This window comes from Silurus aristotelis (genome assembly GCF_946808225.1).
Source record: "Silurus aristotelis genome assembly, chromosome: 12".
Taxonomy (NCBI): domain Eukaryota; kingdom Metazoa; phylum Chordata; class Actinopteri; order Siluriformes; family Siluridae; genus Silurus; species Silurus aristotelis.
This window is the reverse complement of record NC_139585.1, coordinates 3,552,713-3,580,212: the sequence shown is the minus strand read 5'-3', so window position 1 is coordinate 3,580,212 and position 27,500 is coordinate 3,552,713. Positions and strand designations below refer to the sequence as shown.

The following is a 27,500-nucleotide window of genomic DNA, read 5'->3' as shown; positions in this document are numbered from 1 at the left end:
CATCCTGCTCCCGGTTTGGATTCTCAGGGTTGGGAAACGCCGCTAGCCATCTGTGCACATCAGACCTGGGTGGAGACGTGACGTGACGTGATGAGGTCACATGATCCATCGTTCACAAATAACGACTGACAAACAATCCACAGCTCGAGCAACATACGTCTTTTAATGGTGCGTGTTTTTCCCCCCACAATATCCCTTGACTCCGCCCCTTTCTCTGTGTGAATTCATTCAGAGTCAACAGCATTGGGTTTTACGACTTTTGCCCCGCCCATACAGGCATATGCACTTTTTTGCCCCATCCAAACAAACAAACAAATAAATAAATGTGGAATTTGGAAATAACGAATAAACGAGGCGTCTAGACGGTCGTCTCAGCGAGTCCTCGTTTGTTTCGTGATTGTCACACGTGCACATCCTCATTTGTTTGTGACGTGAAAACCCCAATAGGAAATAAACATAATTCCAGTGAAATCGTTTGTTTCTATCACTGCGTTATCAGCCCTTATCCAGAGCGACTTCAGTTATCTCTCCGTTAAACAACAGAGCAATTCAGGGTCAAGGGCCTTGCACAAGGGCCCAGCAGGGGCAGCTTCCTGCTCCCCTCATCCCCTGCTCAACCCATCAGCTTCTGATCAGACGTCCAGCATCTTCTCCATCCAGCTACAACTTTCCTACTGGGTTACTGATCAGAAAGTCGGGGTTCAAACATTCTATTTTTCTTTCTTTCTCTTTTGCTTTCACATTTTTACTCTTCTTTCACTTTGTATTTCTCTCTTTCTTTTACTCTTGTATTTCTTTCTTTTCTGCTTTCTTTCTTACTTTCTTTCGTTCATTCTTTCTTTCTTTCTTTCTCTTTTTCTTTCACATTTTCACTCTTCTTTCTTTCACTTTGTATTTCTTTCTTACTTCCTTTCTTTCTTCCTTTCTTCCTTTCTTTCTTTCTTTCTTTCTTTCTTTCTTTCTTTCTTTCTTTCTTTCTTTCTTTTACTCTTGTATTTCTTTCTTTTCTGCTTTCTTTCTTACTTTCTTTCGTTCATTCTTTCTTTCTTTCTTTCTCTTTTTCTTTCACATTTTCACTCTTCTTTCTTTCACTTTGTATTTCTTTCTTACTTCCTTTCTTTCTTCCTTTCTTTCTTTCTTTCTTTCTTTCTTTCTTTCTTTCTTTCTTTCTTTCTTTCTTTCCTTCCTTTCTTTCTTTTACTCTTGTATTTCTTTCTTTTCTGCTTTCTTTTCTGCTTTCTTTCTTTCTTTCTTTCTTTCTTTCTTTCTTTCTCTTTCTTTCTGCTTTCTTTCTTTTTTTCTGTCACTCTTTCACTCATGTATTTCTTTTTTTCACTCTTGTCTTTCTTTCTTTCTTTCTTTCTTTCTTTTACTCTTGTATTTCTTTCTTTCCTGCTTTCTTTTCTTCTTTCTTTTTTCCTTCCTTTCTTTCTTTCACTCTTGTCTTTCTTTCTTTCTTTCTTTCTTTCTTTCTTTCTTTCTTTCTTTCTTTCTTTCTTTTACTCTTGTATTTCTTTCTTTTCTGCTTTCTTTCTTACTTTCTTTCGTTCATTCTTTCTTTCTTTCTTTCTCTTTTTCTTTCACATTTTCACTCTTCTTTCTTTCACTTTGTATTTCTTTCTTACTTCCTTTCTTTCTTACTTTCTTTCTTTCTTTCTTTCTTTCTTTCTTTCTTTCTTTCTTTCTTTCTTTCTTTCTTTCTTTCTTTCTTTCTTTCTTCCTTTCTTTCCTTCCTTTCTTTCCTTCCTTTCTTTCTTTTACTCTTGTATTTCTTTCTTTTCTGCTTTCTTTTCTGCTTTCTTTTCTGCTTTCTTTTCTTCTTTCTTTCTTTCTTTCTTTCTTTCTGCTTTCTTTCTTTTTTTCTGTCACTCTTTCACTCATGTATTTCTTTTTTTCACTCTTGTCTTTCTTTCTTTCTTTCTTTCTTTTACTCTTGTATTTCTTTCTTTCCTGCTTTCTTTTCTTCTTTCTTTTTTCCTTCCTTTCTTTCTTTCACTCTTGTCTTTCTTTCTTTCTTTCTTTCTTTCTTTCTTTCCTGCTTTCTTTTCTTCTTTCTTTTTTCCTTTCTTTCACTCTTGTATTTCTTTCTTTCGTTCATCCTTTCATTCTCTCTCTCTCTCTCTCTCTCTCTCTCTCTCTCTCTCTCTCTCTCTCTCTCTCTCTCTCTCTCTCTCTTGAACAGATGTGTATGAAATGTCCTGAAATATTTTCCCCTTTAAAAACCTTCACACATCTGAACCCTTGAACTCTGCACTCTGCATCTCCTCCCTCTTACTGTCTTCTATAAAAGCTACTGAATGACTGAAGCTCCAGGAAGTGCAGCACTCACTCAGATGGTGCTTTTAGGAGCCTCTCCATGATGCGTCCCTGATGGTTCTCCAGCAGTGTGAGGCAGAAGCAGTTCTCCAGGTTCACGCTCATCGCCTGCTCTCCCATAGCGTGAACCTGCACCAGAGAGCGGTGGGCGTGGTCAATCACCACGTAGCGCTCGGAGCTGCAGGACAGCAACACACAGGCACAGGGTTAGAACACACCTTTATCTGCTCATAGCGACCACCTGATTCATCCACACCTCTTTGGGGCCCTTGAGAGAGGCCCTTCACCCTCAACTGCTCAGGTGTTTAAATAACAAATGTAAATGTATATATTATTCATAGATTTCTATATGACAAGTAAAAAGAACCTTTCTTTCTTTTTTCTTTCTCTCTCGTTAAGTTTTCCTTCTTTCTTTCTTTCCTTCTTTCTTTCCTTCTTTCTGTCTTTCTTTCTGTCTTTCTTTCTGTCTTTCTTTCTGTCTTTCTTTCTGTCTTTCTTTCTCTGTTGTTTTTCTTTCTTTCTTTATTTTACTCTTGTATTTCTACCTTTCTTTATTTTACTCTTGTATTTCTACCTTTCTACCTTTCTTTCTTTCTTTCTTTCTTTCTTTCTTTCTTTCTTTCTTTCTTTCTTTCTTTCTTTCTTTCTTTCTCGTTAAGTTTTCTTTCTTTCTTTCTTTCATTCATTCATTCATTCATTCATTCATTCTTTCTTTCTTTCTTTCTTTCTTTCTTTCTTTCTTTCTCTCATTAAGTGTTCTATCATTTTTTCTTTCTTTCTTTCTTTCTTTCTTTCTTTCTTTCTTTCTTTCTTTCTTTCTTTCTTTCTTTCTCTCTCTCTCATTAAGTTTTCTTTCTTTCCTTCTTTAAAAGAAAGAAGGAAAGAAGGAAAGCAAGAAGGAAGGAATCCTTCTTGCTTTCCTTCTTTCCTTCTTCTTTTACTCTTGTATTTCTTCCTTCCTTCCTTCCTTTCTTTCTTTCTTTCTTTCTTTCTTTCTTTCTTTCTTTCTTTCTTTCTTTCTTTCTTTCTTTCTTTCTCATTAAGTTTTCTTTCTTTCTTTGTCTCATTAAGTTTGCTTTTATTCTGATACTGCTGAAAGTTGTATTTTTCCTACACATAAGGACTGATATCCTGATGTAAACTCATCCCTCAGACTCTCACCTTTTCTTGGTGGCTAAGATGAGCAGATCGTTGAAGAGGAAGAGGTAGACGGGTGTGAGTTTGGGCTTTATATTAAACAGGGTTCCACTTTTGGCCATTTCCTGCAGCTCTCCTCGCTTCTCCAGGAATCGGTTCTGCGAGATCACGGGTACGGCCTGAGGAACAAACACACGCCACCTTTAAAATCATTTCCATCGTATTTAACGTCCGTAAACGACTGTTGATCACATCATTTTTTATGTTTTATTTTATATCGTAACTGGAATCGTGACCCGGATTTTTTTCTACAACACAGATGATCAGAATTTCTAACATGTAATTAAACATTATTTATTGAAATTCATTTAAATGAATTCAAATATAGAATCTCATATTATAATAGAATCATTGATTTTACTGTTCTAGGATCAGAAATACTGCCATGATGACACCAAACTCCCCAAAAGGGGCAATCTACAATCACCAATTCACCCCCCCCCCGGCATATTCTTGGGAGCTGGGAGGAGTTCAGGAGTTGTATGAAAGGTCACATAACTTTTAATCGGACGTTCACGGCACAAACGCGTGTCCACGTCCGTCTCACCTTCAGCTTATCAAACTCCAGAGTCTTGTTGATCTCTATGAGCTCCTCCATTTGTTTCATCTTCCCCACCTGGGTGTTACACTCATCTATGATCTGAGAGAGAGAGAGAGAGAGAGAGAGAGAGAGAGAGAGAGAGAGAGAGAGAGAGAGAGAGAGAGAGAGAGAGAGAGGACAAGAATTTTAGAATTCATGCAACAACTGCAGACTGGCCACACCACAAAGAGTAATTTCATGCTAGCAGATGTCTACAGCTATAATCGTCTTGAAATGTGGACTGAAATGCTGAGAGCCCAATTTTGCTCTTATAATAAGCTCCACTCTTCAGGGAAGATGTTGCCCTGTGTAAGCTCCATGTAAAGCAGATCTTCATGAAGCTGGTTTGGGTCTCCTAATTCAAGTGAGAAGAAAATGTCATACTGTTTTGAGGAAGAAGCACATACGGGTGCCCTAATACCTTGTATATAGAAGTTATTCTGGGAATATTTTGGGAATATTTGTGGAATCCGCCGTGGCTATCGGCGAGGTCAGGACACTGATGTGATTACCTTAGACACAGCAGCCAGAGCCTTTGAGGCCATTTCTTCCTGTTTGGTGCCCACTGCGGTTCTCTTCAGGATGTTCTAATAAACAAGAAATCTGTGTTTATATAATATCCAAAGGAAAGTGGAAGAGGGGAAAGAGTACAGTGTGTATACAGTGAGGGGAAATGATCAGGTTTAATGGTAGGTTTATTTAAACAGCGAAAAAAAATCCAGAAATTTTTTTTTCCAAAAGCGTTATAAACTCATTTGCATTTTAATGCAAATTTTTCGCCCCTTCGCAAAACACGGCTTAGTACTTGTAGGTAAAACCCTTGTTGGCCATCACAGAGGCCAGATGTTTCTTGTTCGCACACATCTCAAGAGAGGGTTTTGCTTTTTGCAGATCCTCTCCAAGTCATTAAGGTTTCCAGGCTGACGTTCAGACGGATTTTCTATAGGATTGAGGTCTGGAGACTTGCTAGGCCACTCCAGGAGCTTAATGTGCATCTTCCTGAGCCACTTCTTTGTTGTCTTGGCCGTCATTGTCATGCTGGAATACCCATCCACCTCGCGTCTTCAATTCCCTGGCTGTGGGAAGGAGGTTCTCATCAAAGATTTGATGATACATGGCCCGTCTATCATCCCTTTGATGTCCATAAAAATGCCCCATAATGTTTCCACTTCGATTTAGTTTTTTCACCCAGTTCTCCTCTCAATCATTCAGATGTTCACTGGCATGTTAACTTCAGACGGGCCTGCACATGTGCTTTCCGGAGCAGAGGAACCTTGCAGATGCTGCAGGATTTCAGTCCTTCACGGCGTAGTGTGTTACCAATTGTTTTGTTGGTGACTATGGTTCCAGCTGCCCTGAGATCATTGACAAGATCCTCACATGTAGTTCTGGGATCACCGTTCCTCACCGTTTTCATGATCATTGAAACTCCATGAGGGGAGATCTTGCATGGAGCCCCAGACCGATGAAGATTGACAGTTATTTTGTGGTTTTTTTCCTGTACTGTTGTCACTTTCTTACCAAACTGCTTGGTGATGATCTTGTAGCCCATTCCAGCCTTGTGTAGGTCTACAATATTGTCTCTGACATCCTTGGACAGCTCTTTAGTCTTGAGAGTTTGGAATCTGATTGATTGCTTCTTTGGACAGGTGTCTTTTAGACATTTAAACATTCCACAACAAAACACTTAAACGCACTTCACATTCCGGCTTGTCTACCTCAATTAGAATCTTGATGCGTGTGATTCGCTGGAAGGGCAGCAGCAGAAAGGAGGAAAAGGGCAGGCGCTGGCATACAGGGGCCTCCTGTAGATGAGCGATCGCCGTCGCAAAGCCCGTGTTAGTCTGCCTGCGAGAGGAAATGAGCCACAAACCCATCAGACCATTTAACATTACGCACACGTAGCCAAGTCAGTCATTTATACTTCATTAAAGCTGCAGTCTATACATTTTACTTCATTAAAGCTGCAGTCTGTAAATTTTACTTCATTAAAGCTGCAGTCTATAAATTTTACTTCATTAAAGCTGCAGTCTATACATTTTACTTCATTAAAGCTGCAGTATATAAATTTTAATTCATTAAAGCTGCAGTCTAAATTTTAGTTCATTAAAGCTGCAGTCTATAAATTTTACTTTATTAAAGCTGCAGTCTGTAAATTTTACTTCATTAAAGCTGCAGTCTGTAAATTTTACTTCAATAAAACTGCAGTCTATAAATTTTACTTCATTAAAGCTGCAGTCTGTAAATTTTACTTCATTAAAGCTGCAGTCTATAAATTTTACTTCATTAAAGCTGCAGTCTATAAATTTTACTTCATTAAAGCTGCAGTCTGTAAATTTTACTTCATTAAAGCTGCAGTCTGTAAATTTTACTTCAATAAAACTGCAGTCTATAAATTTTACTTCATTAAAGCTGCAGTCTGTAAATTTTACTTTAATAAAACTGCAGTCTATAAATTTTACTTCATTAAAGCTGCAGTCTGTAAATTTTACTTCATTAAAGCTGCAGTCTATAAATTTTACTTCATTAAAGCTGCAGTCTATACATTTTACTTCATTAAAGCTGCAGTCTATACATTTTACTTCATTAAAGCTGCAGTCTATACATTTTACTTCATTAAAGCTGCAGTCTATACATTTTACTTCATTAAAGCTGCAGTCTATACATTTTACTTCATTAAAGCTGCAGTCTATAAATTTTACTTCATTAAAGCTGCAGTCTATACATTTTACTTCATTAAAGCTGCAGTCTATACATTTTACTTCATTAAAGCTGCAGTCTATACATTTTACTTCATTAAAGCTGCAGTCTATACATTTTACTTCATTAAAGCTGCAGTCTATAAATTTTACTTCATTAAAGCTGCAGTCTATAAATTTTACTTCATTAAAGCTGCAGTCTATAAATTTTACTTAATTAAAGCTGCAGTCTATAAATTTTACTTCATTAAAGCTGCAGTCTATAAATTTTACTTCATTAAAGCTGCAGTCTATACATTTTACTTCATTAAAGCTGCAGTCTGTAAATTTTACTTCATTAAAGCTGCAGTCTATAAATTTTACTTCAATAAAGCTGCAGTCTGTAAATTTTACTTTTTTATTAAAGCTGCAGTCTATAAATTTTACTTCATTAAAGCTGCAGTCTATAAATTTTACTTCATTAAAGCTGCAGTCTGTAAATTTTACTTTTTTATTAAAGCTGCAGTCTATAAATTTTACTTCATTAAAGCTGCAGTCTATACATTTTACTTCATTAAAGCTGCAGTCTATACATTTTACTTCATTAAAGCTGCAGTCTATAAATTTTACTTCATTAAAGCTGCAGTCTATAAATTTTACTTCATTAAAGCTGCAGTCTATAAATTTTACTTCATTAAAGCTGCAGTCTATAAATTTTACTTCATTAAAGCTGCAGTCTATACATTTTACTTCATTAAAGCTGCAGTCTATACATTTTACTTCATTAAAGCTGCAGTCTGTAAATTTTACTTTTTTATTAAAGCTGCAGTCTATAAATTTTACTTCATTAAAGCTGCAGTCTATAAATTTTACTTCATTAAAGCTGCAGTCTATAAATTTTACTTCATTAAAGCTGCAGTCTATAAATTTTACTTCATTAAAGCTGCAGTCTATACATTTTACTTTATTAAAGCTGCAGTCTATACATTTTACTTCATTAAAGCTGCAGTCTATACATTTTACTTCATTAAAGCTGCAGTCTATACATTTTACTTCATTAAAGCTGCAGTATATACATTTTAATTCATTAAAGCTGCAGTCTAAATTTTAGTTCATTAAAGCTGCAGTCTATACATTTTACTGTATTAAAGCTGCAGTCTGTAAATTTTACTTCATTAAAGCTGCAGTCTGTAAATTTTACTTCATTAAAGCTGCAGTCTGTAAATTTTACTTCAATAAAACTGCAGTCTATAAATTTTACTTCATTAAAGCTGCAGTCTGTAAATTTTACTTCATTAAAGCTGCAGTCTATAAATTTTACTTCATTAAAGCTGCAGTCTATAAATTTTACTTTATTAAAGCTGCAGTCTATAAATTTTACTTAATTAAAGCTGCAGTCTGTAAATTTTACTTCAATAAAACTGCAGTCTATAAATTTTACTTCATTAAAGCTGCAGTCTGTAAATTTTACTTCATTAAAGCTGCAGTCTATAAATTTTACTTCATTAAAGCTGCAGTCTATACATTTTACTTCATTAAAGCTGCAGTCTATACATTTTACTTCATTAAAGCTGCAGTCTGTAAATTTTACTTTTTTATTAAAGCTGCAGTCTATAAATTTTACTTCATTAAAGCTGCAGTCTATAAATTTTACTTCATTAAAGCTGCAGTCTATAAATTTTACTTCATTAAAGCTGCAGTCTATAAATTTTACTTTATTAAAGCTGCAGTCTATACATTTTACTTCATTAAAGCTGCAGTCTATACATTTTACTTCATTAAAGCTGCAGTCTATACATTTTACTTCATTAAAGCTGCAGTCTATAAATTTTACTTTATTAAAGCTGCAGTCTATACATTTTACTTCATTAAAGCTGCAGTCTATACATTTTACTTCATTAAAGCTGCAGTCTATACATTTTACTTCATTAAAGCTGCAGTCTATACATTTTACTTTATTAAAGCTGCAGTCTGTAAATTTTACTTCATTAAAGCTGCAGTCTATAAATTTTACTTCATTAAAGCTGCAGTCTGTAAATTTTACTTAATTAAAGCTGCAGTCTATAAATTTTACTTCATTAAAGCTGCAGTCTGTAAAATTTACTTCATTAAAGCTGCAGTCTGTAAATTTTACTTCATTAAAGCTGCAGTCTGTAAATTTTACTTTTTTATTAAAGCTGCAGTCTATACATTTGTTAAATTAAATTCATTAAAGCTGCAGTCAGTAATTTTGTTAATTTAAATTCATTAAAGCTGCAGGCTATAAATTTTGGTTGCAGTCTGTAATTTTCACTTCTTTATTATCTGCACTTCTAAATGTATCATTTAAAACTATTAAATATAATGTAATTTGATGTTTGTTTTATGTTATGTTTGTTTTCATTTGTTTGCCTGTGGACACCGGTGGGCTTTTAGAATTAGTGCTTAATTTTATTTGATAGAAATAAATCATTCTAATGTTAATTTGATAGAAAGACTTTTGTAGTGTTTACTCACAGCACTACAAACTAATTTGGGTATTTACATAGAACGCAGAGGAACTAAAACAGTGTTAGCGAGGAGTCGGAAAACATGCATGACTGATATGTGCAGAATAAGTGGCTTTTATTATTCCTGTAAATATCACCATGATGAGCGTGAACAGTGAAGAACAGCTCTGGTAATGGAAAAGTCCCCAGAATCATCCCCTTCCTGTTTCTTACTTTTTTTTTTTCTATTGCAAAAGAATGACCTGAATCATCTGTATAAAAAAGGTGATGTTTATAGTGTGTAACAATTTAGACAAACATGAAAGGATGTAATTACACATTCAGGAAGTCAGTGTTTATAGACCTGTAATGATTATCAGATTCTAATCGTGTCATATTTACCAGCCCAGAAACAAGCCCTTGCTGGAATGATGTTGCTCAGGTAGCATACTGTAATTATTAAAGTTAAAGTTAAAGTTACGTTGTCTCGCTTTTACTGTGTACTGTGTACCAATGTGTACAGTAGAAATGACAATAAAAGCTTCTTGACTTGACGTAAAGAAAGATGATAAAACATTTTTGTATAGATAGATAGATTTTATTATTTACACTATCTATAGCTAAATGTTTGTGGACATTCATTTACAGTTATTTAATAGGTTTGAGGCTCAGAACTCTATAGAAGACTTTCCACTCCAACCCATGGAAAGCGTATCTTCCTGGAGCTGAGAAAAATTTACTGTCATCCAAAGTCTTCCTAAAAGAATTGTGTGACTCCAATGTTGCGGTAACAGTTTGGGGAAGAACCACATATGGGTAAAAAAGTCAGGTGACTCAATACTTTTGGCCTTATTGTTTATTTATTTATTTGATTGTTTATTTGGTTTTTCTTTCTTTATGTAAAGCTTTTTAAAGCACTATACAAAAATGAATTTCAGTTGAATTGAACTGAATTGAATGTCATCCAAGAAAAGTCGTTATCATGACAGGCCAACAGGGGGTGCTAAAAGTTACATACTGCCCTTCAAAAAGTCAACCATACAGTCCCACACTGTTGTAGGATGTAAAAAGTGCCTACAATTCTGTGTTTTATAATAAATTATAATATTATAATTATATGAATATTAAGTGTCTATTTAATGAGATGATTCTTACATAAGTGAGGTGAAGGTCTTCTCCTGGTAAATCTGGTTGCGGATATAATCTATGTACGCGGGGAAGTTGTGCTGCGCGTGGTAATTGATGATCTCACAGATGTTCGTGAGGAGTAAACTTTCATCCAGATGGTCCTCCAAGTCCTTCAGGAACCTGAGAAATTTAGCGTTTCGTTTTTTTCAACAATGGGACAAAAAGCCGTATTGTGTAGAGAAGTGAAAGAAACGTTTTTCTCACTCACTTCTCGCTGACTTCTCGGATGCGCAGGATGTTGGAGAAGAGAGTCTTTTTGTCTCGGTTAATGAGCTTATCACTGAGTTCTCGTGACTCCATGAAATGGTCGGTCAGGACGCGCAGGGAACGCAAGTACGACACTTCTGATGTCAAAACCTCATACATGCTCTGCAACACACACACACACACACACACACACACACACACACACACACACACACACACACACACACACACACACACACACAGGTCACAAATTATAATATGCACACAGTTTAATTCATACCCCAGAAGAAAGAAAGACAGAAAGAAAGAAAGAAAGAAAGAAAGAAAGAAAGAAAGAAAGAAAGAAAGAAAGAAAGAAAGACAAGAGTAAAAGAAAGAAAGGCATGTAAAAGAATAGAAAGAAAGAAAGAAAGAAAGAAAGAAAGAAAGAAAGAAAGAAAGAAAGAAAGAAAGAAAGAAAGACAAGAGTAAAAGAAAGAAAGGCATGTAAAAGAATAGAAAGAAAGAAAGAAAGAAAGAAAGAAAGAAAGAAAGAAAGAAAGAAAGAAAGAAAGAAAGAAAGAAAGAAAGAAAGAAAGACAAGAGTGAAAGAAAGAAAGACATGTAAAAGAAAAGAAAGAAAGAAAGAAAGAAAGAAAGAAAGAAAGAAAGAAAGAAAGAAAGAAAGAAAGAAAGAAAGAAAGAAAGAAAGAAAAAGAAAAAAAGAAAAAGAAAAAAAAAGAAATACAAGAGTGAAAGAAAGAAAGACATGTAAAAGAAAAAAGTAAGAAAGAAAGACAGACGGAAAAAAAGAAGGGAAGAAAGAAAGAAAGAAAGAAAGAAAGAAAGAAAGAAAGAAAGAAAGAAAGAAAGAAAGAAAGAAAGAAAGAAAGAAAGAAAGAAAGAAAGAAAGAAAGAAAGAAAGAAAGAAAGAAAGAGAAAAAAAAGACAGACAGACAGAAAGAAAGAACGAACCCCAGGCCTCCTCACCTCACCTACATCAGTAACTGACTTTACTAACACAGTTGTGGTTGAATGAAATCTCACTCACATCTCCACAAAATCTAGTGGAACATCTTCCCAGAAGAATTGAGGTTATAATAAAAACAAATGTGGACTGCGATGTTTATAAAGAAGCACCTTCTTACGCTCACACACTGCTGCTAAACAGATCCTGTTATTCTGAGGTCTGCTTTAAATTCACTTCCACGAGAACTAAATTCTTCTCTCACTCTTCTCCATCCACTCGAACACCCCCCCAATCACCTCCTGGTACTTGCACTCCTCTGGCGTGATGGTGTTCAGAATGCCGCTCTCCTGGACTGCAGGCTGGTCCTGCCACAGCGTTCTCTGGAATGAATTTGTACCGCTCCTTACACTTTCAGCGCCGGAACCCGAGCTGTGATCCATCCGGTAATCGGCGCTCGTCTTACTGATGCTGCGACACACCGTCTGCCGGCGGATCTCCTTCGTTATGAAGGTTTCGGTGTAAATCTGGTACAGAAGCTCTGGAAAATAGAAACGTATACATACGTGTACTATATGGGTGTATGTTGAGTTCTCTTTAGAGGAGACACAGTAAATCTGCACCGTGAGATACTATATATATATATATACAGTACAGACCAAAAGTTTGGACACACCTTCTCATTCAAAGAGTTTTCTTTATTTTCATGACTATAAAAATTGTAGATTCACACTGAAGGCATCAAAACTATGAATGAACACATGTGGAATTATATATGGAATTATATACATAACAAAAAAGTGAAAAAAAAAAAAATGTCATATTGTAGGTTCTTCAAAGTAGCCATCAAGAGAATGCCAAGAGTGTGCAAAGCAGTAATCAAAGCAAAAGGTGGCGACTTTAAAGAACCTACAATATGACATTTTTCAGTTGTTTCACACTTTTTTGTTATATATATAATTCCATATATAATTCCACATGTGTTAATTCATAGTTTTGATGCCTTCAGTGTGAATCTACAATTTTCATAGTCATGAAAATAAAGAAAACTCTTTGAATGAGAAGGTGTGTCCAAACTTTTGGTCTGTACTGTATATATATATATATATATATATATATATATATATATATATATATATATATATATATATATATATACACACACACACACACACACACAGGACTATCTACAGGAAATGTGAATCATTCGTCACGCTGAAAACAACCGGGCATGAAAACACACTTCACCTGTGTTCTGAGCTGCACGGCATCGAGAGAAAAGATTCACCGATGGTGATTTTTAAACGCACGACGATGCCAAAAGATAAACTCTTGAGAGAAATAGTTGTGAAAGGAAGGAGGAAGACGGTGAACAATGACTTTCTTGGTAGGCTACTGTTTAGATACAAGCCGTGTAACAGAAACTGTCTTTCATTAAAGCCTGTGTAAAGTTCATTAGTTTCAGTGTAGGAACCTGCGGCTTATAGACAGGTGCGGCTTATAGACAGGTGCGGCTTATAGACAGGTGCGGCGTATTTATGTTTAAAATAAAAATCTTTGTCAAATTCAGTCGGTGCGGCTTATATTTGGGTGCGTTTAATAGTCCGGAAATTACGAAAATCTAATATATATATATATATAAATATAAAATGAGCTTATCGAATAAGCTGTGGTTTCCATAGCAACCACTCACGCAAGAACGTATATGTTGTAAACTGAAAGTGTGCCTAATTGTTATGGTCACATGAGGTTTAATTGAATTTTCAGGGAGTCTCCAGCCGTAGATTTTACATAAAAAAAGAAATGATTAATAATAATAATAATTTGGCGTGGGGTGAAAGGAGTAACACCAGCCTGAAAAATAGCCGCCAAATCAAAACAATGGGAGACAAATGATTGGCATATTTTAGAGGTAGCGCTGAATTAAAAGGATGATTATACCATCTGGCATATGAGCCTCCATGTCCAGTGACTTCTTTCGAGGGAGGGCAATAGGACGTCTGGGAAAAGAAGGAAATTATACAAATAGCAGAATGTCCAAAAAAGGAAAATGTACAGCACAATATACAGGATATAAATATATAAATATTACAGTATGAATAGAGGATGCCATTACTTTTGCTCTTTGTTTTCAGACTCTCCAGCAGAACCACTTTGTTCATCGTCACCTAAAAAAGAAAAGTAGAGGAATTGGTTTGAGAACGTAATGTCCTTCTGCTTGTTGTTCTTAAAACTCAGAGAATATTTATCCTCTGCAGCAGAGGTAGCTCTCGGTCTGCCTTTTCTAGGACAGACCTCATGAGAGCCTGTTTCTTCTTGATGGTTTTGGTGACTGCATAGATTCTTGATGTTGTATGGATTTGTGCAGTATTTGTAGTAGCACTGATAGGGCTTTAGTCTACATGCTGTTTCATTGTTTGGATGTTTTCAGTATTAATATACACCAGGGCTCCAGACTGCGACTAAAATGGTCACATTTGCTAACAAAAAGAATAAATTGCGAGTAATATTTGTGCCGAGATCGCCACCTGCGACCATATAAATGTACATGTTATGACCGTGTAATCTGCATGTTACGACTTTTTGTGTGCGTGTTTTATCACATCATTTGTTGACATAATAAGAGAACTTGCGGGAAAACTGATTTCATTTCCCCGAACAGATCATTTAAGAAACGACACGGTACGAAAACACTGCGATAGTCAAAAGCATAAAAATGCTCGTGATCACATAATGGCGAAAAGCGTGCCACAGAAAACACCGATATAAATACAATTCAACACTGCCTATATGATCGCTTCAGTTCCCAGGCCAGGCTGTGAAATGATGGCAGATGTACTCGTGACAGGATGACTGGAAGTAAGTGTTTTTAAATGTTTAAGTTCATTCTTGTGTGACACTTTAAAAATATAATTTGGCGCCTGTTGTTTTTCTCATAGGAGCCAATGGCTTTTTCATTGATTTTTTTTGTCTGGAGCCCTGAACACTGGTAAAAATATAAAAAAGAAAGTAAAAGACACTGAAAGAGAAAAAATGTAAAGGAAACTTCCAACAGCGTGCACTCCACACGCACTCCACACGCACTGATCAACCACTCCATTCCACACTCACTCCACACCCACACGCACTCCTCAACCACCCCACATGCACTCCTCAATCACTCCACACGCGCTCCTCAACTACCCCACACGCGCTCCTCAACCACGACTCAACCACCCCACACGCGCTCCTCAACTACCCCACACGCACTCCTCAACCACTCCACACGCACTCCTCAACCACTCCTCAACCACCCCACACGCGCTCCTCAACCACCCCACACGCACTTCTCAACCACTCCAAACGCACTCCACACGCACTCCTCAACCACCCCACACGCACTTCTCAACCACTACTCAACCACTCCACACGCACTCATCAACCACTACTCAACCACTCCACACGCACTCATCAACCACTCCACACGCACTCCACACGCACTCCACACGCACTCCACACGCACTCCACACGCACTCCACACGCACTGATCAACCACTCCATTCCACACTCACTCCACACCCACACGCACTCCTCAACCACCCCACATGCGCTCCTCAACTACCCCACACGCACTCCTCAACCACGACTCAACCACTCCACACCGCTCCTCAACTACCCCACACGCACTCCTCAACCACTCCACACGCACTCCTCAACCACCCCACACGCACTCCTCAACCACCCCACACGCACTTCTCAACCACTCCACAAGCACTCCACACGCACTCCTCAACCACTACTCAACTACCCCACACGCACTTCTCAACCACTACTCAACCACTCCACACGCACTCATCAACCACTACTCAACCACTCCACACGCACTTATCAACCACTACTCAACCACTCCACACGCACTCCACACGCACTCCTCAACCACCCCACACGCACCTCTCAACCACTACTTAACCACCCCACACGCACTCCTCAACCACTCCACACGCACTTCTCAACCACTCCACACGCACTCCTCAACCACCCCACACGCACTCCTCAACCACCCCACACGCACTTCTCAACCACTCCAAATGCACTTCACACGCACTTCTCATCCACTATCTTTCACATACTTGCGCACGCGCACACGCACGCACACACACACACACACTTATCCACACTCTCACACAAACACTCTCACTTTCGAACATACCAACACACACTATCTATCTATCTTACATACTATTACACACACATACATGCACATACACACACACACACTCTCTCTCTCTCTCTCTCTCTCTCTCTCTCTCTCTCTCTATCTCTCATATACACACACACTTGCACACACACACTTGCACTCTCTCACATACTTAAATCACACATGTGTAGAATTACCTTTAGATGTGACAGAGACGTTGCTCGTGCTTCTGTCACAGGTTCGGACTGGAGGAGAAGGCGGAGCTCGAACCGGTTTCAGACGTTCTCTGGACCCGGAATCCACAGAAGGCAGCTTCGGGGTTTGGGACTCTCCAGTTAGTGTAGAAAGCGGAACCCTTCTAGGAACACATTTGTCCTTGTGTTTCTCCAGAGGCATCCGTGGTGGAATGGCAGGAGGAGATTTGTTCACCAGGATTTCAGGGATGGTAGGTGTTTTGTCCATTTTCTCTTGAGGAGGAGCGATCAAGTCAATGGTGGCTTCATATATAGACTCTTCCTCGGAGGTAGAGTGAGTTTTGGAGAGCTGCATGAGATTCAGAGGCAAAGGGTTAAGGTCGTGAAGCCCAGGGTCGGATTTCCTCCTCAGCTGGCACTCGATTATATTCAGCGTCGCCTTGAATCTGGTCTTGTTTCCATCCTGGGGATCGTTCAAGCTGTATTCTGATTCTGAAGAACCGCTCTGGTACAGATCCAATCCCGCTTCCGCATCGCTCTCGCTCTCTTCCTCGGTGACCGTGTCGTCTGCGGTCCGTTTCAGCTCCTCTTCTTCTTCCTCAGACATCTGAACCCATACTAGCTTCATGCCGGGACGCTGCAGGTGACACACGCAACTGCAGTTCTTCTCGCATCGAGGCTCCTGATCCGGTCTTGACCTCGCGTTCTGCTGCTCGAACTCTTTACCATCAGGAGCTGCCCAAAATAAAAGAAGAACAAGTCTATCAAAAGTTTTGACACCCCTGCTAATTTTACTCAGTTTTTTACCAATAAATCAATTCGATTGTCTTCCTAAAGCACTTTTCACCATGCACATTGTCTCAAAGCAGCTTTACAGAATGAAAAAAAAATTCCCTTATATTTAAATGGATGTGTATTTATCCCCGATAAGATCCCCAAAAAGCCCAGGGTTGACTGTGGCAAAGAGAAAAATTCCCTTGAGAGACTCAAAAGTGAAACCCATACTCATCAAGACACCAAGAGTGTGATTCTAAATCATTAAAACACCAGAGATTAAGAAATATCATGAGCACGGGAATGCGTGATTATGAGTGATGGCCATTCAACTGTTTTCTAAAGTTCCTGAGCAACTCAAACTAGCTCAACATCTGAGATCATCATAGATACATCATTATAGAGTCCACACCAAAACATCAACTCTTCCATGCCCAAGCCTAGAAATGTTCAACGATGTAGAAACAGCTTATGTAGAAGATTATTGATTAGGAGCTTGTTTATCCTCAGACTACAAGGTCTGAAAACATGAAGTGGGATCCAACTGGAGCTGGTACTTCCTCTAGATGGCTCAGGATCCTCACAGGGTCAACATCTTCTCTTTGAGGGTCTGGAATCTTCATGAGGTGGGATCCAACTGGAGCTGGTACTTCATCTAGACGGCTCAGGATCCTCACAGGGTCAACATTTTCTCTTTGAGGGTCCGGAATCTTTATGAGGCGGGATCCAGCTGGAACGGTTACATCTTGAGATGCCTCAGGATCACACATGATCGCTCTCAAAGTCGCCACTTCTATTCCTCATGAAGTTCCACACAATCACAACATCCGTTCAAGCACCTTAATGAGGAGTCACTTCCTTAACAATTTTCCCAAATAGCCTGACTTGGTGGATCCTGAGAAAAAAGAAAATCGCTATTTTGGGGTCAAAATATTTGAATTTCATAATTTTATGAAAGTTCATCATTAAAAATACGTTTGGGTAAAAAAACTTTTCCACCTGGGGTTCCTCTGGGTTCTCGGGTGTCCTCCTAGCTGCCAAAGACATGCTAGTAGGTGGATCAGTGGCGCTAAATTGCCTCAAAATGTACATCATTTTATATGTAGAAACAAGTTTATTTAACAAGTTTGAAATACACTTTCAAAAGCAGCGCAACGCATAAAATGATGTAGATCCAGATGCAGATCCAGGAACAAACTTATACAAAAATTTTGAGGAACAAACTTAGACAATGTTTTATTACCGCTTTTTCTGTGTAAAGCTGCTTTTAGACTTGAATGTCTATTGTCAATTCGATTTTTGCCATTTTTCAAAGCTGGCAGCAAATATTTTGAAAAGAGAACACAAGAACGAGTTAGACGTTGCTCAACCGTTACTTCATGTCATGTCATGTGACTTCTACTTGCTTTGCCCTTGTGTGTCAGTGGTGTCAGCAAAAAAACATGCTAACGTTTGATAAAAATAAACCAGCACTCAAACAATTTTCCACCCTAGCAACTATTTTACCATTATATAAATGCCATTCAGCAGATGCCCTTATCCAGAGTGGCCTACAACTGAGCAGTTAAGGGGTTAAGGGCTCTGCTCAAGGGCACAGCAGTGGCAGTTTGGAGGTGCTGAGATTTAAACTTATAACCTTCTGATCCAGAGTCCTTTAACACTGAGCGATCGCCTCCATACCAAAACTGTTTTCTACGCCATGCAGTTATCTACAGGCAGTAGAAGCTCAATAGTTAAGGCTCTGGGTTAGGATCAGAAGATCAGGAGTTCAAGTCCCGATATCGCAATGCAGGGATTGGGATCCCATGAGCAAAGTCTTTAACCCTCTGTGACCCCAGCTTCCTAACATCACTGGAATATGTGAAGACCAATATGGAAATTCCAGTTTTCCTGTAGGATCAATAAAGTATTCTTATAAATAAACAAACAAACAAACGAAGAACTTCAGGTTCACATCAAACATGAAAACAACATCTGATCTCATGGTAAAACATGGTTGACCAAATGGGCTGGTTCGAGTTTTCCAGAATCTGATCATCTCCTGGACCTGGAAATGGTCAGATTTTTGGTTCAAGCTCACCAGTCACACAAATAAAAACTCTTTACATCCGTGGTGAGCAGAAAAGCATTCCAGCATGTACAAGACATTGAGATGTACAAACTTTGATATGGTACGGCTAAAACAGCAAGAGAAGAGAAGATCAGGTTCCACTCCAGTCAAACAAGAGCAGGAATCTGAGGTAATTATGAGCACAGACTCTTGAGGACAAATGTGTTGTGCATCGTGAGATGCTTTTCTACTTAGCACGGTTGTAAAGAGTGAATATTTTTTGTTACTGTGTCCTTCCTCAAACCAGATCAAACCACTCTGATCAATCCTCTCTTCTGCTTCTCTGGGTAGAGAACCCATCCCGAGGCATCCATGAGGTTGCTTCAGCTCCAGTCATGTCCCACCTAATGAAGATTGTGGACCTCTTAAGAAGTAGATGCCCGCAAACATCCCGAGGCATCTAGAGACGTATCAGCACCATTTGTATCCCACTTCATGTGGAGTTTGGACATTGGTGAGTGTTTAAAACTGGTGTTGGATCTGTGATGATCTCAGATGTTGAGCTATTTTATGAGCTGCTCAGTAGCTCCTGGTTTCACATCATCAAATGACTGTAAAAGACTGTAGAAAGAACATCACTCAATCACACACTCCAGTGCTCATGTTGGTTCTCACTCTTCAGTGTTCTGTATTGTTTGAAGATTTATGATAAAATGAGGATGAGGTTCCTCTTTTGAGTCTGGTTCCTCTCAAGGTTTCTTCCTCATATCATCTACGGGAGTTTTGTCTTTACCACAGTCACCCCAGGCTTCATTATCAGGGATAAAAACACAACACTGTCCATTGGGAAAAGCGCAATAGAAATAAACTTGACTTGGTACCAACAACCATGCTATGGTTTAAAGTCGCAGAAACCAGACTACTTCTTCATTTCAGATGTTTGATGTGAATAAACTAAAGCTCTTGGCTCGTATAGGCATGATATTTTACCACTGTGAAGTCCAAATGGGACAATTTTGTCTCTAAGAGAAGAACTTCTGTGAGATGGAGAACATGAGAGAAGATGTGATCAGACCCCCCCTCCCAACAACACATGAAGGTGGAAGCTTACTTAGTTACTTAGAAAGTGAACCAACATGGCAACCATCCCATTCTTCAACACCATGCGATTCCATCTGGACTGAAAGCGGCTTATTGAAGCGCACGTCTGAGTTCTGTACGTGTTATTTAGAGAGCAGACAAACGTCTGAAGTGATATTCATCATGAAACAACCTGCCCAGTCACCGCCCCTAAATCCTCCTCAACTGCTCTGAGATGAACTGCATCACAAGAAAGGAATCTCCAACCAGTGAAGAAGATCTTTGGCGAGTTTTACAAAAGACACGGCAAAATGTTTGAGCTGAACGTTTGGAGAAACAAAGTGTCCGGATGCTGAGAGTGTGGAAAGCTGTTCTTCATGCTGAGGGCAAATGTTTTCAATAAAAACAAAGTCTGGAAATGTATAGACATGTTTGTTTGGTCGAAGGAAATCTTCATACCGTCACATGACCTAGAAACAAATGGAGCATTCAAGAGTTATATTTATATTAAGTTTGTCATCTGGCGTACCAGTGTAGATTTATTCATTACTAGAGACTCAAAGCACTTTTGTACGTCGCTCTGGATAAGGGCGTCTGCTAAATGCCACCAATGTAAATGGAACACGTACGTGTCTCTCGAAAACCGTAAAAGACTTCTCACAGGAATTTTTTTGAAAATTGAGATCCAGTGTGTGAAAATACACACAAGCTGCTTAAAGCCACAACAACTTGTCCAACAAAAAACAACAACAGGAATGTTCTCTAGCTGAAATAAGAGCTAATCTATTTTCTCAAATCTATTAATCCACAAGCTTTTTGGAGCAAATCCTTTCAGAATCCTTCAGTGTGAAGTTCTACGGCGGAATGCTTCACTTTACGGTACAATCATTTACGGCAATTTTTTTTTTGTGCTCGGCTTGAAAGAAGGTTGTAATTAAATACATCACGCTTCATGAAACGCAGATGTTCCGTGTACACTACTGACAGTAAAGAAAAAAACGTGCTGTTCATTAACACGTGAAGACTTTGATTGAAGGAACTTCCTTGATGATAAATACGACATGACTTCCCATCAGATTTCTTTTAAAATATTTTTATGATCGGTGTAAAACAATTTTCCAGAGATGACTTCCCGTACTGCTTCCTGGTATCTCAGAGTAATGACATTTCAGGTCTTGCTACACCAAGAACTGCAGCTGCTCTACAGAGCGTACGAAACGTATAAACAGTTTATTTTAATGTATTGGATGCATCAATTATGAAAACCCCTCAGACCCTTAATTCCACACTTACACCCCAAAAACATGCATACAATATCCTTCATTCCTTCCTCCCAGCTGTCCGGGGTTCCTCCAGGAACGTAAGGAGACGTGCAAATATTTTTCTTACCATGCATTTCCTCAAAAAGATCTACGCAAGCTTTTGGACAACCCGGATCCATGCTAACATAAACGACCTACTTCCAGATAAATCCAGAGAGAGTATTTTCGGAGTAGTTATTCTTCAACAAAAAAAAAAAAAAAGAAGAAGATTATCCTGGGATGAAGGAATTTATAACCTGCTGCTGATGGGTTTCAAACAGAAAGTGCTGGAAGGTCGACGCCTTGCTGAACCTGATGGACAGGGTGAGTAGGTCTTCAACACCAGCAATAAGAAAGGTATTTAAACACTAATTCATGACTTTCTACATTTTTTGAATGCCTTATATCATAGGAACATAAAAATAAAGTAAACAATTTGATTTATATTATGTTCTTATTGAACACCCCGTTCCACCTTTAGGCCCCGTTTACTTTTATAGTAACTTCCACTCTTCCGAGAAGATGTTTCACTAGATTTTATGGAGATTTGCACTCATTCAGCCGCATTCATATGCGGTTCTTCGCTAAACTCCTACCGCAATTTTAAAAGCACGCTATTGTAGGTATTGAAAGCCTGAAATTTGAGCTAGAAGACCCAAACTTGTTCCAGCACTTTATACTAAAACCAACTCTATGAAGATATGCTCCAACCCTAATGAACACCTTGGGGATAAATTGGAATGGCGATTGCACCCCATAATAATGTAGCATTTCTTCTACAAATGCTAATAATGATGCTCAAAAAGGATCTGCCAATAGAAAGCAGTGTTGGATGAAGTGCAGAAACCCTGTAGAGATACGTAAACTCTAAAATGTGACTCCAGTAAAAGTGTCCTTTTAAACTTTCACTTGAGTAAAAGTACAAAAGCATTTGCTTTCAAATGTACTTAAGTATCCAAAGTACTATGATGTATTATAATGTTCCTATGATCATTTTTGTGAAAAAGCTACTTAAATACAGTAATGAACTACATTTACTTTCCCACTGTCCACCTCTAAAATATACCATATATACATAGAGTATTCTCTCTCGCTCTCTCTCTCTCACTCTCTCACTCTCTCACTCTTTCTCTCTGTTTTCATCATGTGCTTTATCAGCTCAATAGACTTTCAGTTTATTGTTGGGAAACGAGGTCAGCAGTACATTGAAGAAAGCAATAGACTGTATTGGGTTTTTTATAGGGGCATTTTTTTTGTGCCAAATGCCATAAATGTCTTGAAAATAGATGTCGTAAAAAAATCTTTTTATATTTAGTGCATTGTAACATACTGTGATAAAAAAATTTTTTAAAAAAGTTTTGCATAATTTTTGTGGTGAGTGGTGGCTCCTGCGGTTAAGGCGCTGGGTTACCGATCGGAAGGTCGGGGGTTCAAGCCCCGGTATCGCCAAGCTGCCACTCTTGGGCCCTTGAGCAAGGCCCTTAACCCTCTATGCTCCAGGGGACCCTTACGAGAAAATCAAGGACCGTGACGTCGGAGCGACGTGGGGCCGCCTTTCCGTGGGCTCACCACCTGCAGGAGGGACCGTAAGGGACCGGTGCTGAGAGGATTGGGCAGCAGTCGAAGGCGGGGGCCTTGACAGCCCGATCCCTGGACACGGAGAAGTGTCTGGGGAATCTGCTTAGATTGCTGCCCCCGCGACCCGAATTACGGATAAGCGGGAGAAGATGAAATGAAATAATTATTATTCATTATTATTAATAATAAAAAATACTAATATAAAAAAAATTTATATTTAAAAATGTATTAAAAAAAGATATATATATATATATATATATATATATATATATATATATATATATATATATATATATATATATATATATATATATATATATATATAGATATATAAAGGTTGTATTAAAAAAAAAGCTTGTAATTAAATATCAGATCAATTTTTTTTACTTATTTATTTATTTATTTATTTATTTATTTATTTATTCATTCATTCATTCATTCAACTGGCTTAACAATTATTGTTCGTTTTAACGTTGGCGAAATGAAGTCAGCTGTATATGAAGGAATGCAAAAGAAAATGTATAAATATTTATATATATACTTTCAAAATTAATTTTTTTAATAAAGCATTTCTTCTATCCATCAGCACTGGGACTGGAAACCTGATGCCACAACATACGGCTAAGACGAACCGGGAAGATCCTCAACCTTACTTTCTGTTTAACAGGCCATAAATCATCCAGCTTATGATTTTAATAAACCATTTCCAATTCCTGAAGTAATTCAGTACATCAAGAATTCCACAATGTCTCTCTCTCTCTCTCTCTCTCTCTCTCTCTCTCTCTCTCTCTCTCTCTCAATTTCTCTTTCATTCTGTCGCGCTCAATTGCTCTGGAAGGGAACCTGGATCTCTAGAGGACATGAAGTAGGACAAAGCAGAAGCTCTGACACAAAACACAAACAAAAAAAAATACCTATGGGGAAGTACGGATATCAATAGCTCCATGAACAGATGCAAGAAGACCAGCTTTCACTTTGAAACGTTTTACTCCTACACACCTGTTTTAAAAAGGACTCCATTTGCCCTTATCGTGAGCTCCACTCTTCTGGAAAGATGTTCTACTAGATTTTGTGTAGATTTGTGGAGATTCATTTAGACCCAAGAGTGTTAGTGAAGACAAGTGCTGACTTTTCATCCCAATATGGCTGAAGCTCTATAGCAGGAGATCTTCCATGTCTTCCAACCCATGTAGATCTTCATGGATCTGGCTTTGTGCACAGGATTGAGCATTGTCCTGCTGGATCAGGTTTTGGGTCTCCTTGTTCAAGTGAAGGAAACATTTCCTATACAATTGTGTGCCTTAATGTTTGTGGTATCAGTTTGGGTCTGATGGGATTCAGGTGTCCGAATACTTTTGGCAGCAGAGCGTGTATGTGGGGTAAAAAAAAAAAAAAAAAAAGCCTTCTATACAAACCCACATTTTGTCTGTTTATCTGATCTTTATCGCTTGCTTCTCGTCCTTGTCACGTTTTAAACGCTTCCGCCACTTTCCGCACTCTTACTTTCTTCTGCAACCAGTTTCTGTGTTGTGACGTTTCTGCGTCCGGAACGTTCTGTCTGATCTTACTCAGCTTCCTCTTTATCCTCTCGGCCATTTTTACGCAAAGAACAGAACTGAACTGAACCAGAGCTGCTTTTCCAGTTTACCCCCAGCCAACTTAAGGTCTTATCAGATCTCTCGTAGGTCAAAGTCACAAAGCAATAAACGTATAAAACAGACGTGTGATTTACTCGTCCCTCCTGCACTCTGATACATGCTGGAAAAATCCCAACATTCACCATTAACCAGTCTTGAATATTTCATACAGAAATACTCAGCGCTCTGCTCCCTCCATTCCAGGTTACCATAGCGACGTTCATTATCTTTTATTACTTTATACATGTTATAGTTAAATTTTTAACAACTTCCTTCTCATTCTCACTTGCAATATAGTGGGTATAAAAGCTCCACCTTCTTACTCTTGACGATAATAAAAAGACGCACGTGACGTTACTGAATTACAAACGACTCACACTGGAGACTCCTTCTATGGGTTGCTATACCAATTGTTAAACTGCTCTTCAAATAAAACTGAACCGAATTTAGTCGGGTTGCCACGGAAACAATAACAGAAAGGCGTATTTCACAGCGCTGTATACGTACAATAGTGTAATTACAGTATATATCATATATATGTGAATTAATATTTGCACAGTGAAATTCTTTCTTCGAATATCCCACTGATGTTAGGAAGCTAGGGTCAGCCATGATGCAGCGCCCCCTGGAGTACCGAGGGTTAAGGGCCTTGCACGAGGGCCCCAAAAATGGCAGCTCGGCAATACCGGTTCTTGCACCCGTGACTATCACCATTCACTTCACAAGAATAATCATTTTGGTTTAATACATGAAGAACTCATTATATACGTGTATCTAATGTGAAATGAATCCTGAAGCAACATGGCTCTTATTCCACACTTCAACACCATGTAATTCCGTCTGGACTGAAAGCGACTTCACCGTACAACAAGACGACGAGGCGAAGCGCACGTCTGAATTCTGTAAGCGTTATTTAGAGAGCAGACAGACGTCTGGAGTGATGTCTATCATGAAACGACCTGCTCAGACACCACACCGAAGTCCATATAGGTATATGTGTACATGCATGTTGTGTGTGTGTGTGTGTGTGTGTGTGTGTGTGTGTGTGTGTGTGTGTGTGTGTAAGAAAATGATTTACCTGCTTGTTGGCCATCGATAATGTCACGTGAGACAGAGAACGAGTTCGGCTCCGCCTCCTTCCTCTGTGATTGGCGCTGTTTAATGGGCAGGGGTGGTGCCACATTGCCTAGGACCTGAGCAGGACTCGTGACTTTGGGCTTGGGTTTGATTGTAGGAGCTCGTTTGGGTTTCTTTTGCCGTCCTGCTTTAGCAGCAGGACCTGCAGCGGAAGGTGGCTGGTGGTTAAACTTGCTGACTATCTCATGGACTTTCCCACTGTTTTTATTGAGCGTGTCCTTGTCCGTCACAGGTGTGTGTGAAGAGTTCATGCCAGGTTTGGAGGGGATTTGGGGTTTTGGAGGAGGACGAGCTGCTGCTGCTCCCAGAGTCGACATGTTTGTACAAACCAGCACGGAGCTGCAACCAGCGGGGGGACACTCAGGGTTTTTCCAGCTTCATCCTGCAGAAAAAGGATGTTTCAGTGGACAACAGGAAAACACTTTACCACCTCACACCTTCTGGTTTACTCAGAAAGTAACCAATGTGCCCTGATTTCCACAAAATCATATAAAGTGATACGAATACAAGAATAAAACGCTCTACACGGGTTGTAATGAAGCTCCTGTCTGACCCTATAACGTGTTTCTGCCAACAGTTTTATTAATCAAAGAACAAACTGCAGCTGAAGCACTGACACTGGAGATTCCATCATGCGAAAATTAATCAACATCTCCAGGATCTGCTCATACAAAGCACCCAAGTTTCTCTCAAAGAGGTGTTGCTATAGAAACAATGATGTTTCAGAAGATTAACCTTCTGACCAGTCAGGATCTGGACTTCCATCCGCTCTGTGGTGTAAAGAAACCAGAGTGTGAATTATCCCTCTATTTATATCGTCGATGTATGTTCAATGTTCTAAAGCAGGATGTGTGCAACTGCATCTATATTAGCCAGGGTTGCCAGGTCTTTATAATATGTTGCAAATACTGTCATGAATTATTATAAATTAGTTATACGGTTCATTTTCTAAAATGTATTATTGGATTTAAAATGAACAGAATTTACCAGAATCTTCTTTTAAATGTAATAAAATGCTCTATAGAAGCTACACAGTGTGGCCAAAAGTATGTGGACACCTGACCATAAGATCACTATGTGCTTCTTTTTAAACATCGAGTTCCACTTTGAGTCTCCATTCACTCTTCTAATGAGCTCCGCTTCTCTGGGAAGATGTTCCACCAGATTTTGTAGAGATTTGTAGAGATTCATTCAGGCACAAGTGTTTTTATTAAAATCAGGTACTGGTGTAGGTGAGGTGAGGATTCCTGGGGTGCAGTCAGCGTTCAAATTCATTTACTTTTTGGAGCTTTACAGGAGGAGATCTTCCACTTCAACCAATGTAAAGAATATCTTCCTGGTGCTGGCTTTGTGCACAGGATTGTGCATCGTCATGCTGGAACAGGTTTTTGTCTCCTGGTTGAGTCAAGTGAAGAGAGATTTTGAAAGACGTCCTAGAATGTGGTAGTACCACATATGTCAGGAACGCTGCTCGCACCTCAGGCCTCCTCACCTCACCCTGCGTCAGTCCAGTACATAAATCTCCACAAAATCTAATGGAACTTATTTCCAGAAGAGAGTGGTGCTTATTATAACAGCGAATGAGCATTAATGTTGAATGGGACGTTAAAAAAATCAATCGTATGTTTGTGTCCACAAACTTTTGGCTGTATAGTGTACCAGAGATCACATATGGCTGGAAATTCAGGTGTCCCAATACCTTTGGACATAGAAGCTGAATAACTATCTGTCATATACGTAAGAATAAATAAAAAAGTAAAGAAGAAGAAGTGGAGCTCAGTGGATAAGATTTTGGACTTCTAATCGGAAAGTCATGTGTTCAAATCCCACTGACACCAAGCCGGGCCCTTGAGCAAGGCCCCCAACTCTTCAGCTGTATAGCTGAGATATCTGAATAAGAGCGTCTGCTAAATGGTGTAAATGTAAAGCTCCTGTTTTTCAATTATTAAATACAAATTATTTTGCCCTCCGATACAAACGATTTATTAGTAC

The 27,500-nt window shown here is 38.7% G+C and overlaps 1 protein-coding gene and 1 long non-coding RNA gene across 7 annotated transcripts in view; both read right to left on the bottom strand.

Moving 5' to 3' along the window:
- Positions 1 to 27,500, bottom strand: part of arhgef15b (Rho guanine nucleotide exchange factor 15b) — a 36,153-nt gene that overhangs the window by 2,676 nt on the left and 5,977 nt on the right. For 5 of the 6 annotated variants that reach the window (XM_083556465.1, XM_083556463.1, XM_083556461.1 and 2 more), the window contains 13 exons: positions 25,450 to 25,890; positions 15,955 to 16,686; positions 13,697 to 13,748; positions 13,522 to 13,580; positions 11,880 to 12,121; positions 10,636 to 10,796; positions 10,395 to 10,547; positions 5,812 to 5,941; positions 4,606 to 4,680; positions 4,061 to 4,153; positions 3,478 to 3,632; positions 2,330 to 2,494; positions 1 to 65 (listed from right to left, as the gene is read on the bottom strand). The exon at positions 1 to 65 is cut by the window's left edge and continues 21 nt beyond it. In XM_083556465.1, the coding sequence (XP_083412591.1) occupies positions 1 to 65; positions 2,330 to 2,494; positions 3,478 to 3,632; positions 4,061 to 4,153; positions 4,606 to 4,680; positions 5,812 to 5,941; positions 10,395 to 10,547; positions 10,636 to 10,796; positions 11,880 to 12,121; positions 13,522 to 13,580; positions 13,697 to 13,748; positions 15,955 to 16,686; positions 25,450 to 25,825 (2,458 nt within the window). In that variant the 5' untranslated portion in view covers positions 25,826 to 25,890. Of the gene's footprint in view, positions 66 to 2,329; positions 2,495 to 3,477; positions 3,633 to 4,060; positions 4,154 to 4,605; positions 4,681 to 5,811; positions 5,942 to 10,394; positions 10,548 to 10,635; positions 10,797 to 11,879; positions 12,122 to 13,521; positions 13,581 to 13,696; positions 13,749 to 15,954; positions 16,687 to 21,244; positions 21,404 to 25,449; positions 25,891 to 27,500 lie in introns of those variants that run through there. The other variant, XM_083556466.1, reaches the window with a different exon arrangement.
- Positions 1,444 to 1,809, bottom strand: LOC310734551. The gene is made up of 2 exons (XR_014536073.1): positions 1,593 to 1,809; positions 1,444 to 1,525 (listed from the first exon to the last, which is right to left on the bottom strand). It is a non-coding gene; the product is annotated as an uncharacterized lncRNA (long non-coding RNA).